At 38.0% G+C, this 22,335-nt stretch overlaps 1 protein-coding gene across 1 annotated transcript in view; it reads right to left on the reverse strand.

Moving 5' to 3' along the window:
• ANO10 (anoctamin 10) overlaps positions 1–21,447 on the reverse strand; it is a 94,063-nt gene extending 72,616 nt beyond the window's left edge. Inside the window, exons 1-11 of the mRNA XM_088521146.1 lie at positions 21,414–21,447; positions 19,440–19,592; positions 18,805–18,987; positions 16,779–16,913; positions 14,893–15,012; positions 12,627–13,196; positions 10,545–10,600; positions 9,794–9,868; positions 8,449–8,628; positions 3,770–3,961; positions 2,252–2,380 (exon numbers count right to left, since the gene is read on the reverse strand). Coding sequence (XP_088377272.1) covers positions 2,252–2,380; positions 3,770–3,961; positions 8,449–8,628; positions 9,794–9,868; positions 10,545–10,600; positions 12,627–13,196; positions 14,893–15,012; positions 16,779–16,913; positions 18,805–18,987; positions 19,440–19,578 — 1,779 coding nt within the window. The 5' untranslated portion in view covers positions 19,579–19,592; positions 21,414–21,447. The remainder of the gene's footprint in view (positions 1–2,251; positions 2,381–3,769; positions 3,962–8,448; positions 8,629–9,793; positions 9,869–10,544; positions 10,601–12,626; positions 13,197–14,892; positions 15,013–16,778; positions 16,914–18,804; positions 18,988–19,439; positions 19,593–21,413) is intronic.
• Positions 21,448–22,335: the final 888 nt, after the last annotated feature.

The following is a 22,335-nucleotide window of genomic DNA, read 5'->3' on the forward strand; positions in this document are numbered from 1 at the left end:
GAACCCAGTTCACTAATTTGACTCGCCATGTACCAGACAAAAGATAGTGGGAGTACAGTGTATAAAGTCAAAACAAATACTCAGGAAGCACAGGCAAAAACAGCCCCATTTCTCTAACCTGCCATAAATCCCTGCTGCTGGTGAGCCTGATCGTGGGACCACAATATCTCATCGCCATCCTTTCTTTAACTGCTGGAAGAAGTGTTTTGACCTGAAAAGATGACTACTGATAAAAATTATTCCAGCAACTAAGACCCACTTAATTGCCAATGGAAGCTGTCTTCGACAGAAGTGAAAATCACACTTGTGTTCATTTTAGAAATAAAATTTATATATATACACAATTATATTATATATATATACTTAATAAATACAAATTTTGTTTCACTTAAACCCTTTTTGACTCCAAAACCTCCAAGAATTTCATAACTCATGTCACAAATTTACTGCAAAATTGTACGTTCTATACTATTTTCTGACTCCCTATCTTATACACACACACACACACACACAAACAAATATCCAAACTCTGCAAAGTTATTAAGTATCGGAAGTTTTAAAAGATACTGAAAAACTGTCCCTCAGGTAACTTAACTTTCATTCTTAACAGCTTGAGAATTATTTATAACCCAAATTACATGACGTACAATGCTGGAAATGGCATATCTAAGCAGTATTAAAAGATTTTTATGGGGTTTGTCTTCTATTTTCAGACAATAAATGGCTTGCAATAAACGCTGCCTCATTCAGCATCAGCCTTCATCTGTCCCTTCATGCAATGTGCTCATTTCTAGACTGGGGGTCTTTTCCAGTGCTAATCTAGCTTTTCTCCAAACTGAATTTTCTTCATTCATTCCTTTCTTTTTTTCTCCCTTATTCCACAAGTTTTATAGATAATTTATTTTAAATATGATACTAAAAAGGAATTTCTAGAGTGAGTTCATCATCATGCTTTATATTCTGTCCTCTAAAGGAGTGCACATATGCAGGATTTAAATTTGGAGAAAAAAATATTGGCATTCTCCTATGGCCTACCAAGAACCAGAGGCCCTACCCACAAAGTAGACAGTCTGCTTGACAATAAAAAAAACTCCACTTACATTTAGTCATATACTTTCATAATATAACGTCTCTGGATATGCTGCCCACAAATCATTTAATTACAATATTATAGTTAAATGAATCAAATCAGTTTTATATTGAAGTACCTCATTCAGTTTTATGCAAATGTTCACACACGACTGATATACAAATACACTAGATTGTCTGAAGACTTGAAAGTCAGTAAGCCAGTTGACATCTGATTCATTTTTTTCAGAGTTAACTCTGCAAGCCTTAAAGCTTGCAAAGTAAAATTGAAAGCAAACTCACAATTCATTGCACAGTCTTGTAACATCTACCACAGAAAGATACATATGTGCTCCTGTAAGATATCTGTAAGGAAATTCAGAAACTACACACAGGATAGGTTTTGTCAAAGAAAAGTAATTGAATTCTTAAAAGCTAAACAACAAGCTTAATGCTTAAAGTCAAAACAATGCAAAACAAAAAAGTTCCAAAAGAAAGATATCTAAGGACAAAATCCCGTGATTTCAGTCATTACACAGAATGCTCCTCACAGCCATCCCTCCCAGCCTGAAAGGAATGTCACTCAGAACAGTTTACCACACAGAATTAAGAAAAGATGCATTTCAAATGCTGTTGTAATTATAAATGTCTTTAACATTGTATTTACTGCATTACTGATGCTACACCCAAATAAGTCCCAGTATTTCATAGATATGATGGTTGCTTTTAGAAATGCATCTTGAAGGCTTCTGAAGCTGACCGCACAGGTAGTACTTCCAAAAGAGATCACTTATGTCTAAATTGTACAATGTTTTTTTATAAGCCTTACAGGAAGCAACTCTAAGGATGATGAAGAAGGATCCTAACAGATATACCTGGGTCATGGACTAAACAGAGAAACAACCAGTTCATGTATTAAATTCTTCTTGATATAAATGAAGTAACAAAAAAAAATGGTGTTTTGTGAAATGCTGCATGAAAAGTACGGTAACAGCAGTTGCCAGCTCACACTACATGAAAACACACAAAACACAGATTAAAAAGGAAGACTCTGAAACATTTCTGATAGTGAAATTTTCATTCTTTTTAATGAAAGAAAACAAATCCACTGCCTGGTATAATTTCAACCATTATGAATGCTATTTGCTACTAAGGCATATCTAGTATTTGAAATCAGACCTACCTCTACAAATGCCACAGTCAAAATGAGGTCCATTTTTGAGTCTGGGAAAAGGGCATTCACTTGTGGAGACATTCCAATTAATATGCAGTTAGTAACTACTGATATGACACTCATAGTTTCAAAAGCCAGCTGAAATAAAGCAAAATGATACTACAGTTATGACCATTATCTGTAATTTACCAGTCCCCAAATTGCTCTGTGAAATCCCTCTCTGTTCTTCAGATCCTCAGGAGGCCCCATTATTTTAACTTTTTCTTTAATCCTTTGAGTTCTGTGATATATCTTGTTTGATAATATGTCCAGACTTTGTCAGCCTTAAAAATCAGCAAGGACAAGACCAAAACAAGTTTTACAAAACTACAAAGCACCCCTGGCAAACCTAAGCAGCCTCTAATTTGGGGTGGAGGGTGGACACAATCGCAGCCTCATTAAGTCGGGATTCACATTTCTGATCAGTACAGCTAGGCCATCAAGATGTGGACAGCATAGATTTGGACTGACAGAATGCGCAAGATATTAAAACATAATCAGGTTTTTATTTACACATTTTAATGTCTTTTAATATTAAAAGCATTCTGCTATAATTCCTTTATATGAATTTCCATATACTTGCCTAATTAACATAGGTTAGAATAATTAGCTTGCATTTTTTACAATACATGTTTCCTTTGATATTTCCTGATTTCACCTGTATACATCACTGGAAGAGTTGCTAAGCAAAACCAGAAATAACCATCCCCTAGATTTCTCCATCCACCTACTTCACACTCATGATCAGAACACCAAAATCTCCAGATATGATTCAATATATGCATATATTTTTCCTCCATGGCAGAAACACCTCTGGCCTCAGAAAAGTTTTGCAGGATTATTTTTAGTCTGAATCAGTACGCTGATGCCATCTCATCAGTGGGCCCCAAACTTGTCCATGATAGCATGATTACTGAATCAAGCAACTGGGAACAGGAAATCCCAGGACTTAATCCGGCACTGTCAGCATTAAATTTAGACAGACTCCTTCTTCGGTCTGTGTCTATGATTCAGTCATAAGCTCACATATTAAAATTAGTTGTTAGATTTAAATTAGCTAGCTTAACCATAAAAGAGCACATAGCTCAGCACAGGTTAGGTATCCAAGCACTTACCTATGTTCAATTTTTTAAACCCTTGCAGAGCTCTATGCTTCCAAGACTAACACATAGGCTGCAAAGAGTACCTGGCTGCCTAGCAGCCTTGTCTTCTCGCAGTAGTGCAATATAACCACATCCAGGGACTAAAGGCAGGATTTACTTTTTTTTTTTTTTCAAAGACAACGGAAAATGTCACATGGTTGAAAACTCTACAAAAATCACCACAGTTGAATTGTATCTTAAGGCACTGAAGAAGAAAGGTGCATAACAGACCTAATACAGTTTAAAAGATGCTGATGGATCAAACAAACAGCTTAAAGATATTTACTGATTCTTCATTTATTTAAATTAATAACAAAAAAAAAGATTAAAAATAAGCAAAGGTTACCTGCCAAACACCTATATTTGCTGTGGGTTCTGCAAATGGACGCTTGTAAACTCTACACATTTTTAAGGCATCAGAGTATATCTCTGTGATGTTGTTTAGCACTGCAAAGACAGCTGCCAGTGGGTAAACGCAGGAGAAAAGACTCACATAACCAAACTGTAAGAACAACTCCAAGTAATCATCAAAAGTGCCCTGAAAAATAAGAAGAAAAAAAAAAGAAACATTTTATCCACACCAAAACATATGAAGAAAACAGAATTAAGAATACAATCATATGCAAGCTTCTTTACTCCAAATCAGTTTTTATGCAAATGTCTCATGGCAGAAAACAAAAGATGCTACCTATAGTTAATTTGGAAGTATTTAATTATCCTAAACCTAGTAGAAAATGAAGATCAGAGATTTTCCTTTTGTCTAATGCACTTCCTGCAATATTCACATTACTTGTCCTTACCACAGAAGTAACTGAACAGATTCATCTTTGCAAGCTCCTGAATATCTCAGTCGAACAGTCATTGAAGAAACACAGGATAGGAAAACAGCAGCATACATTTAAATGTGCAGAACATTCTCATAACAGCAGCATGATGACAGAAGTCCTAATAACTCAGATTGCCTATGAAAGTCCTAAGAAGAATAGTAGTTTGGTAGGTAGGTGAGCTTTTTTTTTCTGGATATTTCTGCCTGTTTATTTAAAAAGGGTAGATCAGAATTAGTTGACTACTCGGAGGCTGCAATGTCAGGATGTAGCACTGACATCTAAAAAGAATAATGTGCTCCAGCAGAGCCATTATTTGCCAAAAATGCAAAGCATCTATCACCCGATCCTGGAACCAAGAACTTCAGTTCTTAACTGCTGAGTAAGGGTATACATGTAGGTTGTAAGACACACTTACATGTTTGTTTTGTAGTATTAATAACACTTCTCCCTGACTGCAGCAACTACTTACAAAAGTGGTGAACAAAAGTCATTTTTAAAGAACAGGTCTTTGTTGAACAAAAGAATCATAGATGTTTTTCTGGCTGCTGAAATGCCATAAGTGAGTTAAACTGGGATCCAGCTATTGGGTATACCTCTAGACCCACACATTTTCCTATGCCTCAAAATGAAATATTAAAGATTTGATTTTAATAAAGATAATTACAGCAACTACATAAAATTGATTTTGGCTTTTTTTTGATGCTTTTTTTCTGATTCCTTCTGTTAACCTGACCACCATCTCCAGCACCTCATGCTCATTCTTTAGCAGACAGAGGCAGTAGAAACCTGCAAGCTCAAATACCAATGCACAAGAATTGGGCGTTGACATTAGCTGCATCAGGCTCACTTTCAAACCACATAAACTGATCTTCAAGCTAGACCTCAAGAAGCTACTCAACCTTTAAAACCATTTAGATTTTTCCCCAGAAATGTTTCGCATGAACTCAAAGAGTTTCAGCTAGATCTTCCCTAAGGACATTTAGGCAGAAGCATTCACTAGAGTGGCAGTCACATATTTGTCCCTGCTGTCATTTTCTCAGGCATGTGCTGCAGGCAGGGAGCAAAGCTTCCCTTTCTGCTCCTCCTTCTTGAAACTGCAGGCTATTCCTCCTGCTTCCTCCCACTTACCTCTTTGCATTTCCTTGCCTTGTACTTACCATGACTCTCGGCACAGCAGAGCACAATAAAAATAACAGGAGTACTTATCTTTCCCCTACTCAATTTGTGATACTTTATGCATGAAACTAGGAATATCATTCAATTTTAAGAACAAAATTCAAACTGTGCTATTATCAACCTGCTGTTCTTATCTTCTCCCGGTGAGAAAGCCACATAAAACAAGCCGGGGCAAGAATGAAACAAAATGAAACAAATTTGGGAGAGAAGCAGCAATAAAAAATAATAAAAAAGACAGGATGAAGCTTTCAGATCTTAAACAGATTTAAGGCCTAGAGACATTTGAGAAATAAGAAATAGAAAAAGGACAAGTGTTAAAAAAAAAAACTCAATACTGAAGAGAAAGTGAAGGAAGGAAAAGAAAAAGGGACTGAAATGCAGAATTCTTTCAAGATGCCTGCAAATATTATTTACTAAACATAGTCAAATGCTTCCCCCTTGTGACAGATGTAAACTTAGAAATACTATTGCCTGCTATGTTCACTGCTTGAGAATAAAACTGGTTTTATATTGCCTATTCACAAACACCTTCAGATTAGAAATAAAACTAAGGCCGTGAAGACACAATACCCTGAACTGGACCTGAGACTAGAAGTGGATGCTTTCAAGGCAAAGTCAGAACTCTACCATTGACCTGCTGTGTCCCTTCAAAAAACTTTCTCAGGGCCTGACTATGCAACAGGTGCAGACACATTTGATCTGCCTCTGGGCAAGAAGTGTGACTGGGAGGCACCCCGCTCGCTCTGGATACTCCAGAGACAGCTCAGGCCTGAGGGGCAGAGCTCTTCAGGTCAGGTATAATCCATGCCAAGTGCCAGGACGTAGCTCTGGGGACGTGCCTTGGTGTAACTGCATGGCACAGTGCTGGACTGTGCTGATTTGTCAGGCTCGGATAGATACTCATTTGGGGATTTCTGTGTTCTCCCTTGTGAGATACAGGCATGCTCTTTCACTATATATCTATTTCCTACTACATAAAATGCAAGAAATACCAACACTCCTATAAGAATGAAAGTATTACTATTTACACAATTTTCCATCTGCAAAGGTAGTATTTCTTTTTCATCTTCTCAATTCAAGGCATTTTATGCAGGAAAAGAGGAACCTTATACCTCATTAAAAACAAATGTCAAACTATGCTATTTGCTATGTTTCATGTAAAGGGTACAATATTTACATATAACTCTTATTCTGCGAAAGTATAAATCACAGCATTAAAATTCTGATGACTGTTTGCAGCATCTGAACAAACAAGTCAGTTTCTTAGTCTGCATGGCCTTACTATACATATTGACATGCATTTTGTCATCTCTTACAGAAAAGTAAGGAATGAATTTCACTGTCAGTTAAACACAATAAAAACAAACAAAACCCCAAAAACAAAATTCAAAACAGTAAGTGGAGGAGGGAGGGATGATAATTCATTGGGAAATATATTTTCTGAGAGAAATTATCAGTGATAATAGGGCTGTGTAATTTTGTACTAAAATTTTGTGGCTCATGATAAGGAGGTAACTAAATATGTAACTGCTAAATCTTAAAAACAACAAAGGCAAAACTGTCTCAGTTTGATGCTGCCTGTTTTGCTGCAAGTTAACAGGTAGGAGGTTAATGCAACTGGAATGCAACTGGGAAGGGGGATGACTGTCTAGCCTGTAGTTTCAAGAAGCAAGAGCTTCAAGCAGTAATATTAGCTTGAAGAACCTCTCTCTTCTGTCATTCCTGTCCCCAGCCCCACGCAATAGTGCCCTGCTCTTTCAGGCTGCAGTTCCACTGTTAACTTTAAGTTATCATCACTGAGAAAAAGAAAAAAAAAAAAACATAAATCAGAAACAGTCTTCTTATGCCCATGCCAGGTGATTGATTCCTTGTCCCTTGAAGACCAGGCATGTGTTACTCATATACTTCTTTACTTCTTTCAGGTATAATGTTGGTTTAGGTTCAGCTGTTCTTTCCCAGCTTCCTGATCCAGTGCATCATATAGCTGTAAAAAATAATACTGACAGCAGAAGAGTGAGGAAGCTGGAAACAAGCTGCCAGGCCAGAAAACAGACAAACACTCATTTAGGCTGCACTGGCTCATGCAGCTATCAACTACAGCCCAAAAAACTATCTGGTTTTCTATGTTTGATTTCTGTTGTCATCTTAGTCTTCACTAAGATGACTGTGAGATGTAGCACAAGAGAGTGCCAGAAACCTAGCTGGGATCTTGAGGACAAAACTACAAGCCAGCAAAGACAGCAGTTCAGACAGGCCCAGAACTGCAGCCTTGGTTGTGACAGTATAAACATCTGGGGGACTGAGCCAGAACATCAAATGTAAGTACATTCTTTAAATTCATGCTAAACGGAGACACAAAAGCAGAAACTGCTGACAGACAGAGTAACAAATACATGTGCAGAAAAATAAAAAAGCCAAATGATTTTTGACAAGTGCAGGTAGTGCTACTACTAATAGGAATACAAATTTCTATTTTTAATAGTGTCCTGACTAGCATTTACCTCTTAGTAAAATATTTTGTTTCATAGAACTCTGTAAATATTCATACATTATGGAAAAGAAACTCTAAAACCTTCCTACATTGCTGAACCTGGCAAACACTGAGGTTGGCATATGGGCAATGTAGCAAAAATTTTAATTATGAAGAATGACAAGGTCTCATCCTTGAGAGAAAACATGGGGCTTTCATTTGCACTTTCACATGCAAGGGATAATTTTGGCACTAAAGGGGTCTTCAGATGAGTAGCTTACTCAAAAAAAATGACTGAAGTGATGAAATATTTCAGAAACAAAAATTGCTATCACACTTGATAATGAGAAGCAAACAACTCCTTACTGTGTTTTGCGTTGTTTCTAAGGACCATATTATGACCATTGTCCAAACCCAAGGTCTTCTCATCATATATTCAAATTCCCTTCAAAAATAAAATATCTTTTTCTACTCCAAAGCACCTCACTGAGGCTACTTTTCAGCAGCCTACCATCTAACAATCTCTACTGTAACAACACATATGCAACGTACAAAGTAAGTGCCCATTTCTTTCTCCAAGTTCACTTGCTCAACTAATGAAAGGTCCGTATCTGTTTTCTGAGAATACGTCTTCTTCATCCTCTTCTTATGTCTCTTTTGAAGCCAGTAAGGTAGAAAGGCTTCTGCAAACTGATTAAGGATCTGTGAAGTTATCAGCAAAGTGGCCAAGCTCTAAAGAAAAAAAAAAAAACACATCTGTGATAAACCTATCACCATTTAAATTTTGTGCATTTCAATAATGTGATAAGTGGTTATGGTAGGACAAAGTAGACCAGCCACCAAAACCAAAAAATAGGATATGATGTGAATAGCTGCTCTAGTTCTCATTCTTTGCTATATGCTGCAAGTGCTAAATAGGGGTTAGATAACTAAATGTTCTGTGAATTCTCTAACTTCTACAAAGTTCAATGTAGGGCAAAGGTGCACACACACCAACAATACCAATGGAATTATGCAAGAAGCTTAACAGTCTCTAAGGCAAGAGAAATTAAGTCTCGCCAAAAAAAGGAATAATCACTATCTACTGCCTTGGGAAACATAGAGGGGATTATTTGTACCTCCAAAAGGTTCAGTATCCACCCCCGTGTCATCAGAAATTAAGATAAAATTATTTTAGAAGGTATGAAACATGGTACAGAATTGCTCTTTTTTTTTAAAGGAAATCAGAAGTAAAACCCAACTTTTTAGGTTTGTTGGGAGGAAAGGATGCTCCTTGGAAAAAGTAAAACAAAAATTTAAAACTTTCTTTAATGTATTTTCCTCTTACTTTTTACCATAAAGCATAGGCAATTTCATTTCTGGTTGATAGCTGTTTTTCCAAATATCTCTTTAGAGAAACAAGCATCTTGATCTGCAGTTCTGTGGCTTTGTCCATTTATATTCAGAACAAAAACATCTTCCTTCCACCAGATTCTCGTGCATTTGAGTTAAAAGATGTTAGCAATAGAAAGCTGGTTTTAAATACTAACTACAAATTATTTTTCCACTTGCTTTTTTTCAACTCCTCATTGTAGACATAAACTTAGCTTCTCAGGAAGAACATTTTCTAATGTAGAAAGAATGGGGAAATGAAAATTTCCAGCCTCTCATGCTAGGGATTAATCAATTAACTTGAAAAAAAAATACTCGTTTACATGGAGGGAAAGAATTATTCTGTCTTGCTGCATTATTCTTCTGCAACTGTGCAGAAGGAAATGAAATATGGGAACTGGAATTTAAGAAAATACTAGCATGAAAATGAATATAACATATATACTTAGAAAAACAGATCTTAAAACTTCAATCAATCCTTTAGTTCCTAGTTGCACCAATATTCTCAGATGCTCTTGGAACTCACCTGTCTCAAAAGCTTCATATCAAACAGCACAAAAGCAATGTAGAATAGAGATGCAAAACAATTTAAGAAGTTGAACTGAAAATAAAAATATTTGTTATTACTACTCAATCTAAAGTTCATGGCCTGAGAACAAATGTAGAATATCATCTAACAATAACAGCTTCCATGCGAATAAAACTGTCCATTAAAAATTTCTCTACCATTTTTAACATTTAGGTTAGAAAAATCATATTTTTGTATTTATCCTGTTCATATTTTGAGTAGGTAAGATTACTGCTTTCCTGAAACAATGTCTACAAGCGAAGAGAACTATACTTCAATCATGAAATATGGACATTAAAATTACCTGTCACCATCTACTTAACATTTTTTGGCAGTTTTAGCAGAAGCAGTGCAATAAAAGGGACTCATTTGGGTCTTAAGTTTTCAAGGAATTACCTTATCAAAACATATTCACTGTACAATACATCTCTTAATATATACAATTGTCTCCCAACATATGTTAGTTGTATTTTATGTTTATTCATCTCAAAATGTTTTATAACTTAGAGAAACTTCTCTATTTTAAGTATACAAAAGGTACATGAAAATCTGAAAATGACAGAAAACTTTACCTATCTGCCGGTTCTTCATACTAGCATTTGGGGTTACACAAAATTGTAGAGAGGGGATGCTAGAAAAGCATTAAAATAACACATCACAAGTTCTGATTTTATATAATCTTTAAAAGCTTCTTATACTACATACTTACTACTAAAACCTTCAGAATTAAGTGATTCTGATATGAAGACTCCAGCCTGTGATTTTCTAAAATATCAACAAAATTATGAATTAGCGAAGAGCAAAAGCATATATCATATAGTAGACATCAAGTTATTCAAAAGTTACACAGGCATTTTTCCGCTATCTAGAAACTTTTTAAGGAACAGTTTATAGGGAATTGATCCCACAACGCTTCATGGGAAAAGAATTCATGTTATACTAGTACTTCACTTAATCTGTTAAGTGCATCTAATACACAATATTGATACACAATTTTTGCTACAGCACTGGTGTTCTTTCTACTGCAAAGTCTTTCCCTCTTACAACATCTTTCTTGCTCAGGACAACGTGTTTTATAACCAAAAAAAAAAAAAAAGTCAACTTCTCAGCACTAAATTGTGCCTAGTCAACTTTTCTTTGGTTGAAATCAAACACAAAACTAATCAGAATGCGTTATGAAAAATAACAACACGGGGGCAGAATAAAACCTGGAAATGCTAGTTGTAACTCATCAAACACTTCTATAAGCAAATCCATTAATGCAAATTCTTTCCCTCTCTTACCCCACTCCCTCCCAAGTAATTTTTCTCCAGGTGAGCATGACTCACACAAGAGTCCAACAAGCCCCTAAGGGCCATTAATAATCTAGAAGCATGCCGCCAGGAACAACAAAGGGAAGAAAGAAGGAAGGAGCTTTCAAGTGGAGGCTCCCCTTGTTAGCGAGGGCAAGACATCAATTCAGCACATTTTTGTGGGTGCAGCCAGAGCAATGACCTCAGGTGTCAGAACAAGTACTGCCATTCTAGCACAGTGTTTCTACCAAGTTATTAATAAAATAGAGGCTAACTGCCTTGGGTAAGACACATTAACAGGACTGCCCTTTTCAATATCCCAAGCTAACGCAGTTACCTGCCCTGGGCATTTCAGTCTACCTGATCAGCACAACTTGGCATTTTGTATAAAGTATTTTCCTTGCAATATAATAAAAGAAACAAGGCAGTCAATTGCGACCCACATATGACTTTACTACTTAATGTTAAAGTAATAACCTTTGGACAGTCATAAACAAATCAAGACCTTGCTTTCTTTTACTATGGCTGCTGTCAGGTTCCACTTGCTGAGCGAATGACTTTGGCATGCATAACTAACCCCTGCTTCCAAACTACTTCCCATTTTGTCTTCTCTACTCATCTCCCATTCGCTTAATCTTTCTTAGGTTAATTTTCTGGGTCTGCATCTTCAGTGATCTGGATTTCATTCTAAGTGTACATCAAACTGAGCTACACAAACCACTTAGATGTGCATTAGCTTCATCTGTTAATGTGGTCTGAAATTGAGTGTGCATGTCCACAGAAGTGCTAAGATTCAAAACAACCACTATCATTTCCCTATGGTGATGCGTGATTACAGAAAAACAAAGCCCAATTTTTATATATAATCAAGTGCACAGGGTAAAAAAAAAAAAAAATCTGTTACAACATTACTCTTCTTTTCAGGATGGAAAAATCTATCAAAGAACTGAAATGTTGCCCTTTATCTCATGTATCCTACACACACATTTCCTCATAAGACATTTAGTTAATGTTTTTAGATTTTTATGCTACTGAATGTCTTCTGTAAGGATATATCAGTAGACTAAGATATATTCATCAACTTGAGATTGTGGTTTCACAGCACTGCGGATGTGAGCTGTCAGGATAGTCCCTGCTATCACCCAGCTTTGAATTCCCACCCTCACATTCTAACCTCTTCTCTTTTGTCAACACTATGGCTAATATAGCCACACACAAGGTAAAACCAGGGAAGGGGCAGAGAGAGACTGACAAGGAAGACAGGATCATCCCTCTTGCTGGCACCTCAGACAGAAATCAAATTAAACATGAAACTGCAGCCTCAGTACACTGGAAATAAGAAATGTAAGTTAAAATGGTCCTCTCTTTTCCCAGTGAACAAGAACTCATATGTAGTCTATGCAGGTATACATAATGTATTCTACTAAGACTATTAAATTCTAAACATTTGGGACTCTACTCTTCTAAGCAAAAGGAAGAAGAATAAAAAAGTTTCTTACCCCATGACGTTAGGAATTCAGCAGCATACCGGTAGATGCGGTTCATGATTTCAATCACAATAGCATAGATGATGCTGGGAACAAACAGCATCAAGCTGCTGAAGTTAGATTCATTCTCCTTATGATAATCCAGAGCCCACTGCTCCAAGTCAAAGTAAATCATCATCACATACAGTGAGAAGTAGAGGCAAAGGCACACAAATGGCAAGGACACCAGATAAATTCGTAACTGCCTTCTAATACTAGAGTACACGGGTTCTTCCCTCCCAGTGACAGGATTTACACCCAGAACACCATGGAATCCTGGCCTCGGCTCCTCAAACTGCCGCTTCATGAGCAGGGTCCCCCAGCGGTACGTCATCACGGCACACAACCGCTTCCAAACTTCCAGGATTACAGTGGACCAAAGGAGATTGAATGTGGCAAACATCACATATTTATCATAGTCCTCCCATGCAAACATGTAATACGGAATTCCAATGACAGCCATCGGAATCAAAGCAAATGTGAAGTATTCTAAGAAGCCAAAGTAGAGAGCAATGGTTTCGCCAAAGTAGCAGCGTATTTCATCTGTAGAGAAAAAACAAATCGATTAAGCCTGCACTTTACACAAATGTCTGTATAATATCAAAGTTGAATTTACATGAAGTCCATGGCCTAAATTTCAGTTTTCTAAATATCCAAGCCAATATTACTGCTTTTTTGTTCCTCCTTCTCCCATGTTCCAGCAACCCGGAACAGCTGTTTAAATTAAATGGGTGCATGCATGTGTGCATGCCTCTGTGTGTGCATATATGGACACATACATACAAAAACATGTACAAATGATGGTAGGGAAGTCAAATATCTCAATACCTGCAACACCAGCACCAAATATCCAGAGGAAAAACACTAGCTTTCTTGAAAGCAGAATCTATCAATGAATAGATAAGATAGAAATGAAACTTTAAGAGGGAATGATAGCTGACTTTTGAAGCTTCTCGTTGTTGTTTCTTGTTGTTTTGTTTTTTCCTCAGTTTGTTCAGGGCCAAAAGGACTATTATCTAGAAACGACACCACATAAGACATAGGAATACTTAGCAAACCAAAGTCTAAAACGCTGAAATCTCTTTACCTTTTCCTCCTTGGAAGATCAGATACTTAACGCTTGCAGGCTGCCGCTGTACAATCACCAACATAACAAACAGCTGTGGCATGATGACCTCTGAATTGACATCACTAGTGTTCTCCACAAAACGCTAACACACAAAAGCTTGTATGTAATACTAGAATATCCTTATGGTAAAATGTGCTTTGCAAAACACTACAGTAGAAGTTCATAATGGCCAATCCGTTAAGTGGTAGTCATTAATACCATTTCACACTCCAAAGACACCATATGAAAGAGATCCCTAAATCACTGCATGTGTAACAGGGTTCCTGTGATTTACTTTGATTGGTACTGAGTACCCATGAACTTTCAAATAAACTCCACTGTATAAACAAGAGACAAGTCATAATCAAATACTGTAGAGGCAGGGTATTACTGAGACAGATCTTTAACTTCCTATAGCTTAGGAAAAGACCTCACGTAACAGATGGACAACAGGATTAAAAATCAGGCAATCTCCCAAATCTCTGTTTTCCTATTTTTCATTCAAAATCCTGTGTAACATCAAATATTTTCAAATAATTAAATCAAATATTAGACACACTTTGTACCCTTCACATGTGGAATATTTAAAAGAACCTGGTCAGTACCGGACCTCAACCCCCTGCTCTTCTAGTTTACTAGTGAAAGCCAATTCCAGGAAGCCTTTCACCTTTGAAGACTGTGTCTTCCCTGCTCCCCTCCATTCAAGGGGAATGATTATACAAGATCATTTCTTCTTTCTCGTATCTTAAGATTCAGTACTATGATAAAGGGTAACACTGCAGATGGTGAGACTTTGAAGTGCCCTCCAAAAGTATGAAACTATGACTAAAGACTTAAGGCACAGAATTCCTAAGGCCACGAGAAAAAAAAATCATTGAGAATGCCCAATGCCCAATAAAGTAACTTGCTGCAGAAAGGTGGTATGAGAAGAGGTGAGCTGCAGTCAATAAACTGACATAACAAAGTATATTCATAGTGAAGCTACAGGCAATAGAAGACTGGCTTCTCTAGTGGCTACATGATGGATTAGAAGTTGGGAAAGGCTTTGGGCCTTCTCATAGAATCTGAACAGAAAATTTCTCCAGCTTCAAACTTTGCACTTTATTTGCAATGGAGTAAATGTTCGCATACCTAAAGGTTGATAGCCAATTTTGACTCGACCATACCAGGTGTGCCGGAGCTTCTTCAACTCTTCTTGGTCATGCAGTGGAAAAATCTGAACTAGGATACCATTGGTCAATAATCTTCTCACTAGAAGAAAATAATAATGATTAAAAAAAGGCAAAATTTAATGTATGCATAAATGGATTACCTTGTATACTTAGTGAGTCTACAATTTCTTTGAAAAAAAGTTAATTGAGTATTCAAATCTTCAAAGTACATAAAATGCCTGCATGTTAGTTAAACATCATCTATTAAAGACAGCATGAGTTTTAACTTTTTCTAGAAAGAGTATGTTGAAGCGCTGTTCACAGGAAGAAAGAGAGTAGTCTTTATATATCTCTTAACTAAGCCACAAGTTGGCAATGTAATCAGTTGCAGCCTGAATAACAGGTCAAAACTCAAATGACATGTACGATTATGCGGGGAAACTTTTATCTCACATTGTTAGGTCTGGCTATTACATTTGAACAAAGAAAGTCACACCAAACTAAACTAAAATAGCAAAAAATAAGACAAAAACTAAATTGCAAGCACCATTATTATACAATTCATACTAATTCGTAAGTTGCAATGCAACTCCACTGGAAACAACCCAAATATTCTACAACTTGTATTTACCTCTTGCTAGTAATACTATCTATGTTGATAAATCATTAAAAATTGCTCTTAAAGTAACAACTGTGGAAATATCAAAAAGAAAATAAATTCAAAAATAGAAGAGGGGAGGCATTAGCAGTTAGATGAAAATGCCTGCCTCTGTGAAAAGCTAACAGTGCAAATTCATCTGACATCTATATTTACACACATTTATTGAATCACTGATATACACAGATCATCCCACTTAGGCAACTAACACTAATGATTTCATACACTGTTATTAAAAGGGCATACAGATATTAAGTGATAAACGGGCCATTAGAAAACTGTAACATCTGTGCCAATGGACTATTCCAGCTACCCTAAAAATAGTACTAGCTGTCAAACAGAAGAGCTCTCAAACCAAAGATGAGGATGAGGATAAATGAAACGAAGTGAATGAAATCAGTCTTCCTTTATACTGTGAAACTGGTAGCTCTAAAACACTATTACCAATTCCAATACTTTTATAAGGAGACAATCCAAATCCACCATTATCTAATATAAACACCAAATAGGATGGTTCATGGCATGTCCCTTCCAACCTCAACAGGTCACAAATCTACCCCAAGACAGTAAATATAGTTCACACTATTATAATTCTTACTCCAAAAAGAAGCAACTACAAGTTATTACCTACTCACAGAAAAAGTAAATACTTAGTCATGAGTGGAAGTATTTTTATTTCAGCTATACCTTGTGGTTTTACCATTAGTTAAAGCAATTTATTTACACAAATATTTTGGGTACCACTTATAAAAACAATTGATGTCATCAACATACTTGAAAATCTTAAGTAACTTAAAAGAATCTAAGAACAGAGTCAGTCTCACAGAAAACCTCCATTTGGAATGACTCCCTGCAAGGCCTCTGGGTCCAACGCCTGCTCAGAGGAGGTCCAACTTGTATCAGGCTGCCCAGGGCCTCGTCCAGTCAAGATGTGGAGAGATTCTCCAAATAAAGAATTTCTGCAACAAGCCCGTTTCAATGCTTGATTACCCTCACTATAAAAAACTGTTTCTTAGTGCCTTTTTGGAATTCTTCCTTTTTAAATGTGGATTGTCGTCTATCACTATGCACAGTTCCAAGAGAAAACAAAGTTGAATAACGTTAATGTGACTTTAAAGTTTGATGGATTTCTCTTCACTTAAATTCTTTTCACCGTGAACAATCTCGCAAGTCAAGGGAGTGAGTTATAGCTAAACTACATTACTTACCAATTGATTTTCCTGGATATAACTTAGCCTGGGGATATCCAGGGATGATTTTTTCATTTTTAGCTCTCAAATTTTCAAGTTCATGTTTGATGATATATTGACATTCTGCTATTGTAAGGAAACTGTGATTATCATCTAAATCAAAAAATAAAGAACGAAATTTTGTGTCATCGTAAAACAACTCTGGCAAAAAACAACTACCAAAAACAACCACTATCAGAAAAGACATTACTATGTGACACAATTACAGCTAAACAGCTTTGGCTAGCAACTTAAAATTAATATATTAGGAAAATGTTTTCACTAACTGACTTGCTGCATGTTTGACTGCACAAGTCAATCAAGGGAAGAGGTCCTTCAAGAGACAAAGACACCCTTGAACTACAAACTGCTGGAAGGTGGGAGAATGTATCAGAAAGTACTACATATTTTTGCCTGGTTACTTAGGTACCCACTATTTGGCACTCAGAAAATGTCTCTTGTTACCTACTGCCTAGAAAATATGATAAGGCACTTGAGACAATCAGCTGTGATAAAAACCATAGAAACAGGGTGAAATAAAAAGAAACCTTAAGAAAAAAAATCACAAATTTTAAAGAGCTACAGCAACAATCTTATCACCAGAAATTTATCACCATGGAAGCAGTCTAGCTTCCTTGAGGTAACGGTCCATTGATTTTTTTTGTAATGTCCTAGCTATAAAAAACTACACAAACGATCCTAAATGCACTAAATAATGAAATAATAAACAGTAATATATAATATAATAGTATTTAAATTGGGGAACTGGAAATACTAGTTAGAAAACACAGGTGACATGGTTTCACTCTGTGGATGACACGTGTATTGTTTCAACTAATCCATGTCAATTATTTATTCTTTGATCAGGTAACATTAGACAGACAGTGAAAACAAGCTGCCTGAAGCAACCTAGACAAGACTTAAGTGATGTTGCCATTAAAAGAAAACAAAAAAAAAAAAGAAAAAAAAAAGAGAGAGATGGAGACAGGAAGATCTAGCACAAACGACTGCTGATTTCTATGGTAGCTGGGAGTCACAGCTGCTACTAGAAGATCAGGTAGCAGTGACAGTCGGATTAGCATTAAGAACGTGAATGCATGGAAGAACCACAGATGGGAGCTTTATATCTGGCCCAGCCAGATACATCTAGACTTTCTAATTTCAGGAGAGCAAGGTCACAAAAGAAAACACGCTGCAGCAATTACTGGACTCAGCAGCCTTTTCAACAGTAGGGCTGAATAAATTGGAATCAAGCAATAATGACAAAAATTAACTTCCAAAAAGCTTTATTGCTGTTTCATATATACCCAAAAATCTTCATATTGTGGTGAAAGACATCACTGAAGCAGGCAAATTAAAAGTATTCGCAAAGCTAAACTGGAACTCCAATACTGGAGAGCAAAACAAGTTCCACCATTACTATACAAGTGGGTCAAGTACCATGCAGGTGGCATCTTTAAAAAGAGATAACATTTTGGCAGCATCCCCAGACTAAAAAGGAAAAGGAATGGTTTCTCTCCTAATCTTGCCCCACACTCAATGAATGTAAAACCCTTGTGCACAGTAGAGAAAAATATTACTATTTTTCTCCAACTAGTCACAGTACAATAAATCTCAAAACTGGTTCATAATTTTTGTTTGCTTTTTAAGCAATGAAGCTGTAAAATTAATTCATAACATGGACTGTTAATCCTGCACCCATGTTCATCAACTATATCTTTCTAGTCTTAGCCTGTACATAAGGTTTTTGTTGAAAATGAGAATACTTAAAACATACAAAAGCATAAAGCTGAAAGTGAACATCACAGAGAAGAAGAAAATACAGATTAAAACTGTCTAGTTTCCTGAGATTAAAAAAAAAAAAAAAGTTTAATAACTCATGGCTTGTTCTTCATCAAAGTCACCGTTTCAGAAAATGTAAAGACCACGAAAGACTTGGTAGTGCAATTGGTTATAGCCTTCATCCATAAACCTATAGAGACAGAAGAGCCCTAGAAATGCTTACCCACAAAATCTTTGAAAGTTTTGCGACTGCTGTATGTAAAAGTTCTCATTGAGTTATCAGTACATTCCTTCACCAAACCAACAGTTTCAGCTCCCAGCAGCAGCCGGAAGTGGGAAGCTCCAACTAGGTAAATATTTTGGTCTCCATTTTCTGTGACCAGTGGTTTAACCAGCAGCTGTGCACCTGTACAGAAATGTAAAATAAAGAAAACATAAAAGTTATGTCTTGAAACACAGGACCTAGTTATCAGAAGCACTGAATTTGTAACTTTATAAGGGTACAATAAGAATTGAGGCTTCAACAACATCTGACATGAGGTGTTCAGGATCTTGCAAGGTCCCTCCCTAATTCACTCGTTTATGTGGGAGTACTGAGAGACATTGTGCTGGGATACACAAGACGGTTTGGATCTATTCCTGCAATACTCACAGTTTTAGTTCTGTAAATTTGCATGACACAAGCATAAAGGCAAATCAAACACTGAAACATAATACTGGATGGCAAATAACAGCAAAGTAGTGTGACTGGCAAAAAAATAGTTCTTAATAAATTATCTGAAAATTTGTCATATGTCTTGATATTATAATGAGAGCCAACTCCATTTCCAAATCATACAGAAGTCATATTTTACTCACCTCCATTCGCCTTTTTGTCCATGATTCTTCTTGTAAGCCATTCTCTAGTTTCCTCTTTAGTGTTTTTCGCAAGCTCAATTACTACCAAAGGCTTGAAGTTAGGCTCAAAGTTGTCTAAGGAAGACCAGCTTTCCTTCATCTTTTGAGAGCTTGCTAAGTATGAAAACAAAACAAAAAGGCCAGTATGAAAAGTAATATTCAGTATTGCTCTGAATGGCCCAAAGCTTTTCTGTAGCAAGTTACAACCATGTGTCTCTGCTCAGCAAAGGAACGGGCACACATTTCAGTGGAGGGAGTGGGCGGGGAAAGGTTTGGGGGTTTTTTCCTGCTGTGAGCTTCACTGATTTTAGTGTACATGTACACTAAAATTGTACATGTACAAAAGAATGAAATTACTTAATACCTAAGTATTTTGCTTTAAGTACACAGCTGATTCACATACAGTTCACAGAAAAAACATGATCCCCAATATTTTATATAATTCATGCTATAGAGTGATTCTTTAAATAAATACTTATCATAAAGACATGTCTATTTGCTTTTGACTAGCAAAGTAGTTTTCACTCCCAATTTCAACTGAGTTTCCAGTTTGTTTCCTTGCAGGCAGGCTTATATGCACATACTTCGGCAGCATTTGGATTTACGTTTTTGAACAGATCTATACAATAGAGATCTATAAAAGCAATACAGTCTTTAAAAGTACTCATTAAACTAATAAAATATTTAAATTACATTTTAGATTAAAATCTGCACAAGCAGGATGATTCAGGCAAATGTAAATATAATCAATGATTCGGCTTTGTATTGTGATTATGTCAATGATTCACTACATTGTTTTGTTAAGTCACTCCACCTTTGTGATTCACCTTTCATAATCAGCTGTGTTTTCTTTCAAGAAAGGTAATACTTGCCCCATTGGTCATACTGCAGCTTCTGAAGAATTTTAAAGATGAAAATGACTATGCAAGTTTTAAATATTATTAATCATATTTATGGTTACAGTTATTATTAGTTAACCATATTCCTTTAGAGCACAGTTCTCTTCTGAACGCATTCTTTGTATAAACACCATGTTCTTCAGGAAACTTTGCTCCCGTTGTTTACAGCCTGCCCACAAGCTACGTGCACTGTGCCTGATATAGTGATTCTGATTTGCGGTTTATTCTTTTTACATTTGCTAGAACTGAAACCAAAATCAGGGCTACAGCATTCTTCCAACTTATGTGAATTCATGCAGACTGACACCACAAACTAGTCTGATTAAACACACGTATTATCAAGCACACTCAGTAGGATATAATTTGGTGTTTTCTGCTCATTCTTATGCACAACATATGTTATCACAGATGTAAAAATAAGAGGAATAAAGGCAAAACGCTTTTATTTTTTTCTTCCTTCTTTGCTCCACCATTCCCACCAGAGAACAGCCTGGAGCTTTGCCGGGGCCTTTCCAATGCCAAAGCCCCATCTCGGTGCAGAGAAGAGGCGCAGACGAGGAGTGCAAAGGAAGCAAAGCCCCTTCCAAGGCAGCAGCGTGCACGGGGCCGGGGGGACTGCACTTGGAAACACCACCCGGGTAACGGCGGGCACCGAGTCCCCGGAGGCCTGCCCCAAACCTGCGCCCAGACCGCAGCAGGAGGCCACAGCACCGCGCCTCGCCCCAAGCCCACATCTCAGCAGCGGGCCTGGCGCTTCCTTCTCCCCTGGGGAAGGGAGCTGGGGAGGAGTCGCCCCTCACCCCCTTTCCCACACACAACGCGGGCCCGGGGTCTCACTCCGGCCGGGCCGCCCCCTCCCAGCGCCCCAAACCCCGAGGCCCGGCCCGGCCGCCCCCGAAGCCCGCGGGCTCTCAGCGCCCCGCGGGCAGGCCGCGGTAGGTAGGCGGGCGGCGGGGGGAAGCTGGCTCCTCCCCCGGCCGCGGTGGCGGCGGCAGCGGCGCAGGCAGCAAGGGCCTCCCGCCCGCTCCCCACTCACCGCGGCCTCCCGGCTCCACATCCGCAGGGCAGGGCGGGGCGGGCGGGACCGGCCGTGGGCGGGAGGGGCGCCGCGTGGCCCCGCCCCCGCCGCTGCGGGGCCCCGCCCACCAGCCGCCAGCGGGCTCTCCCATTGGCTGCAGTCGGGGGCTTTCCCGCCCCACCGTCGCCGTGTGCGCGTGGCGTGGCCGTTGGCGGCCGTTGGCGGCCGTTGGTTGCCTCGCCCTCTACCCCCAGGTGCTGCCTGTCTGCTTTGCTGCCCCGCAGAGAGGTTATTCTCAGTAATAAATGCAAGGCTAATTCTAACACCATTTTGTGCGGCCGAAAGAGGACATTGCTTGCATTGTGATATCAAGATACTGGTACTAGTGTAGTTCATTTTCAACGTGCCCATTTGTGGCTGAGAGGAAGAAAAGTGACTGCAAAATATCCATGTTAAAGCTGAGGAGCAGATTGGCAAGCTATGGCTTGCTGTCCTGCTGGGCTTTTGGATGTGGTTTTCAACTAGGTTCTCTGGAGTGTTTTTTTGTTTTGGAAAATATGAGGACACTTCAGTATCTCCCCAAATTAGAGTCGTACAATACATACAGATCTAAACTGTCTCCAACTGGTGTTGCGTAGCCCAGTGCTTGCCTTGCTAGTTTGTGCCAGGTAGGAACACTCCACACTGCCCAACAGGGCGGATGGATCTGAACTACCAAGAGTAGCTTTATAAAAGTGTATCAGGTAAAACAAGCCTTGCACAAACCAGTCAGCTACGAGACCACTTCATTTGGCTAATCCACTAGAATAGACAAGTACAGATAAAGTTCCCAGTCCGAGTTTCTTTAGAGCAGTGTACAGAGCCAGAATGACAACTGGCCCTGCCTGGGGGGCAAGCTTTACCCTTCCTCTGGCGTCTGGTTATTGGTTAACATTTCAAA

The sequence above is a fragment of the Tinamus guttatus genome, unplaced genomic scaffold (assembly GCF_059628265.1).
Source record: "Tinamus guttatus ecotype Peru unplaced genomic scaffold, ASM5962826v1 Tinamus_guttatus_pri_ptg000115l, whole genome shotgun sequence".
Taxonomy (NCBI): domain Eukaryota; kingdom Metazoa; phylum Chordata; class Aves; order Tinamiformes; family Tinamidae; genus Tinamus; species Tinamus guttatus.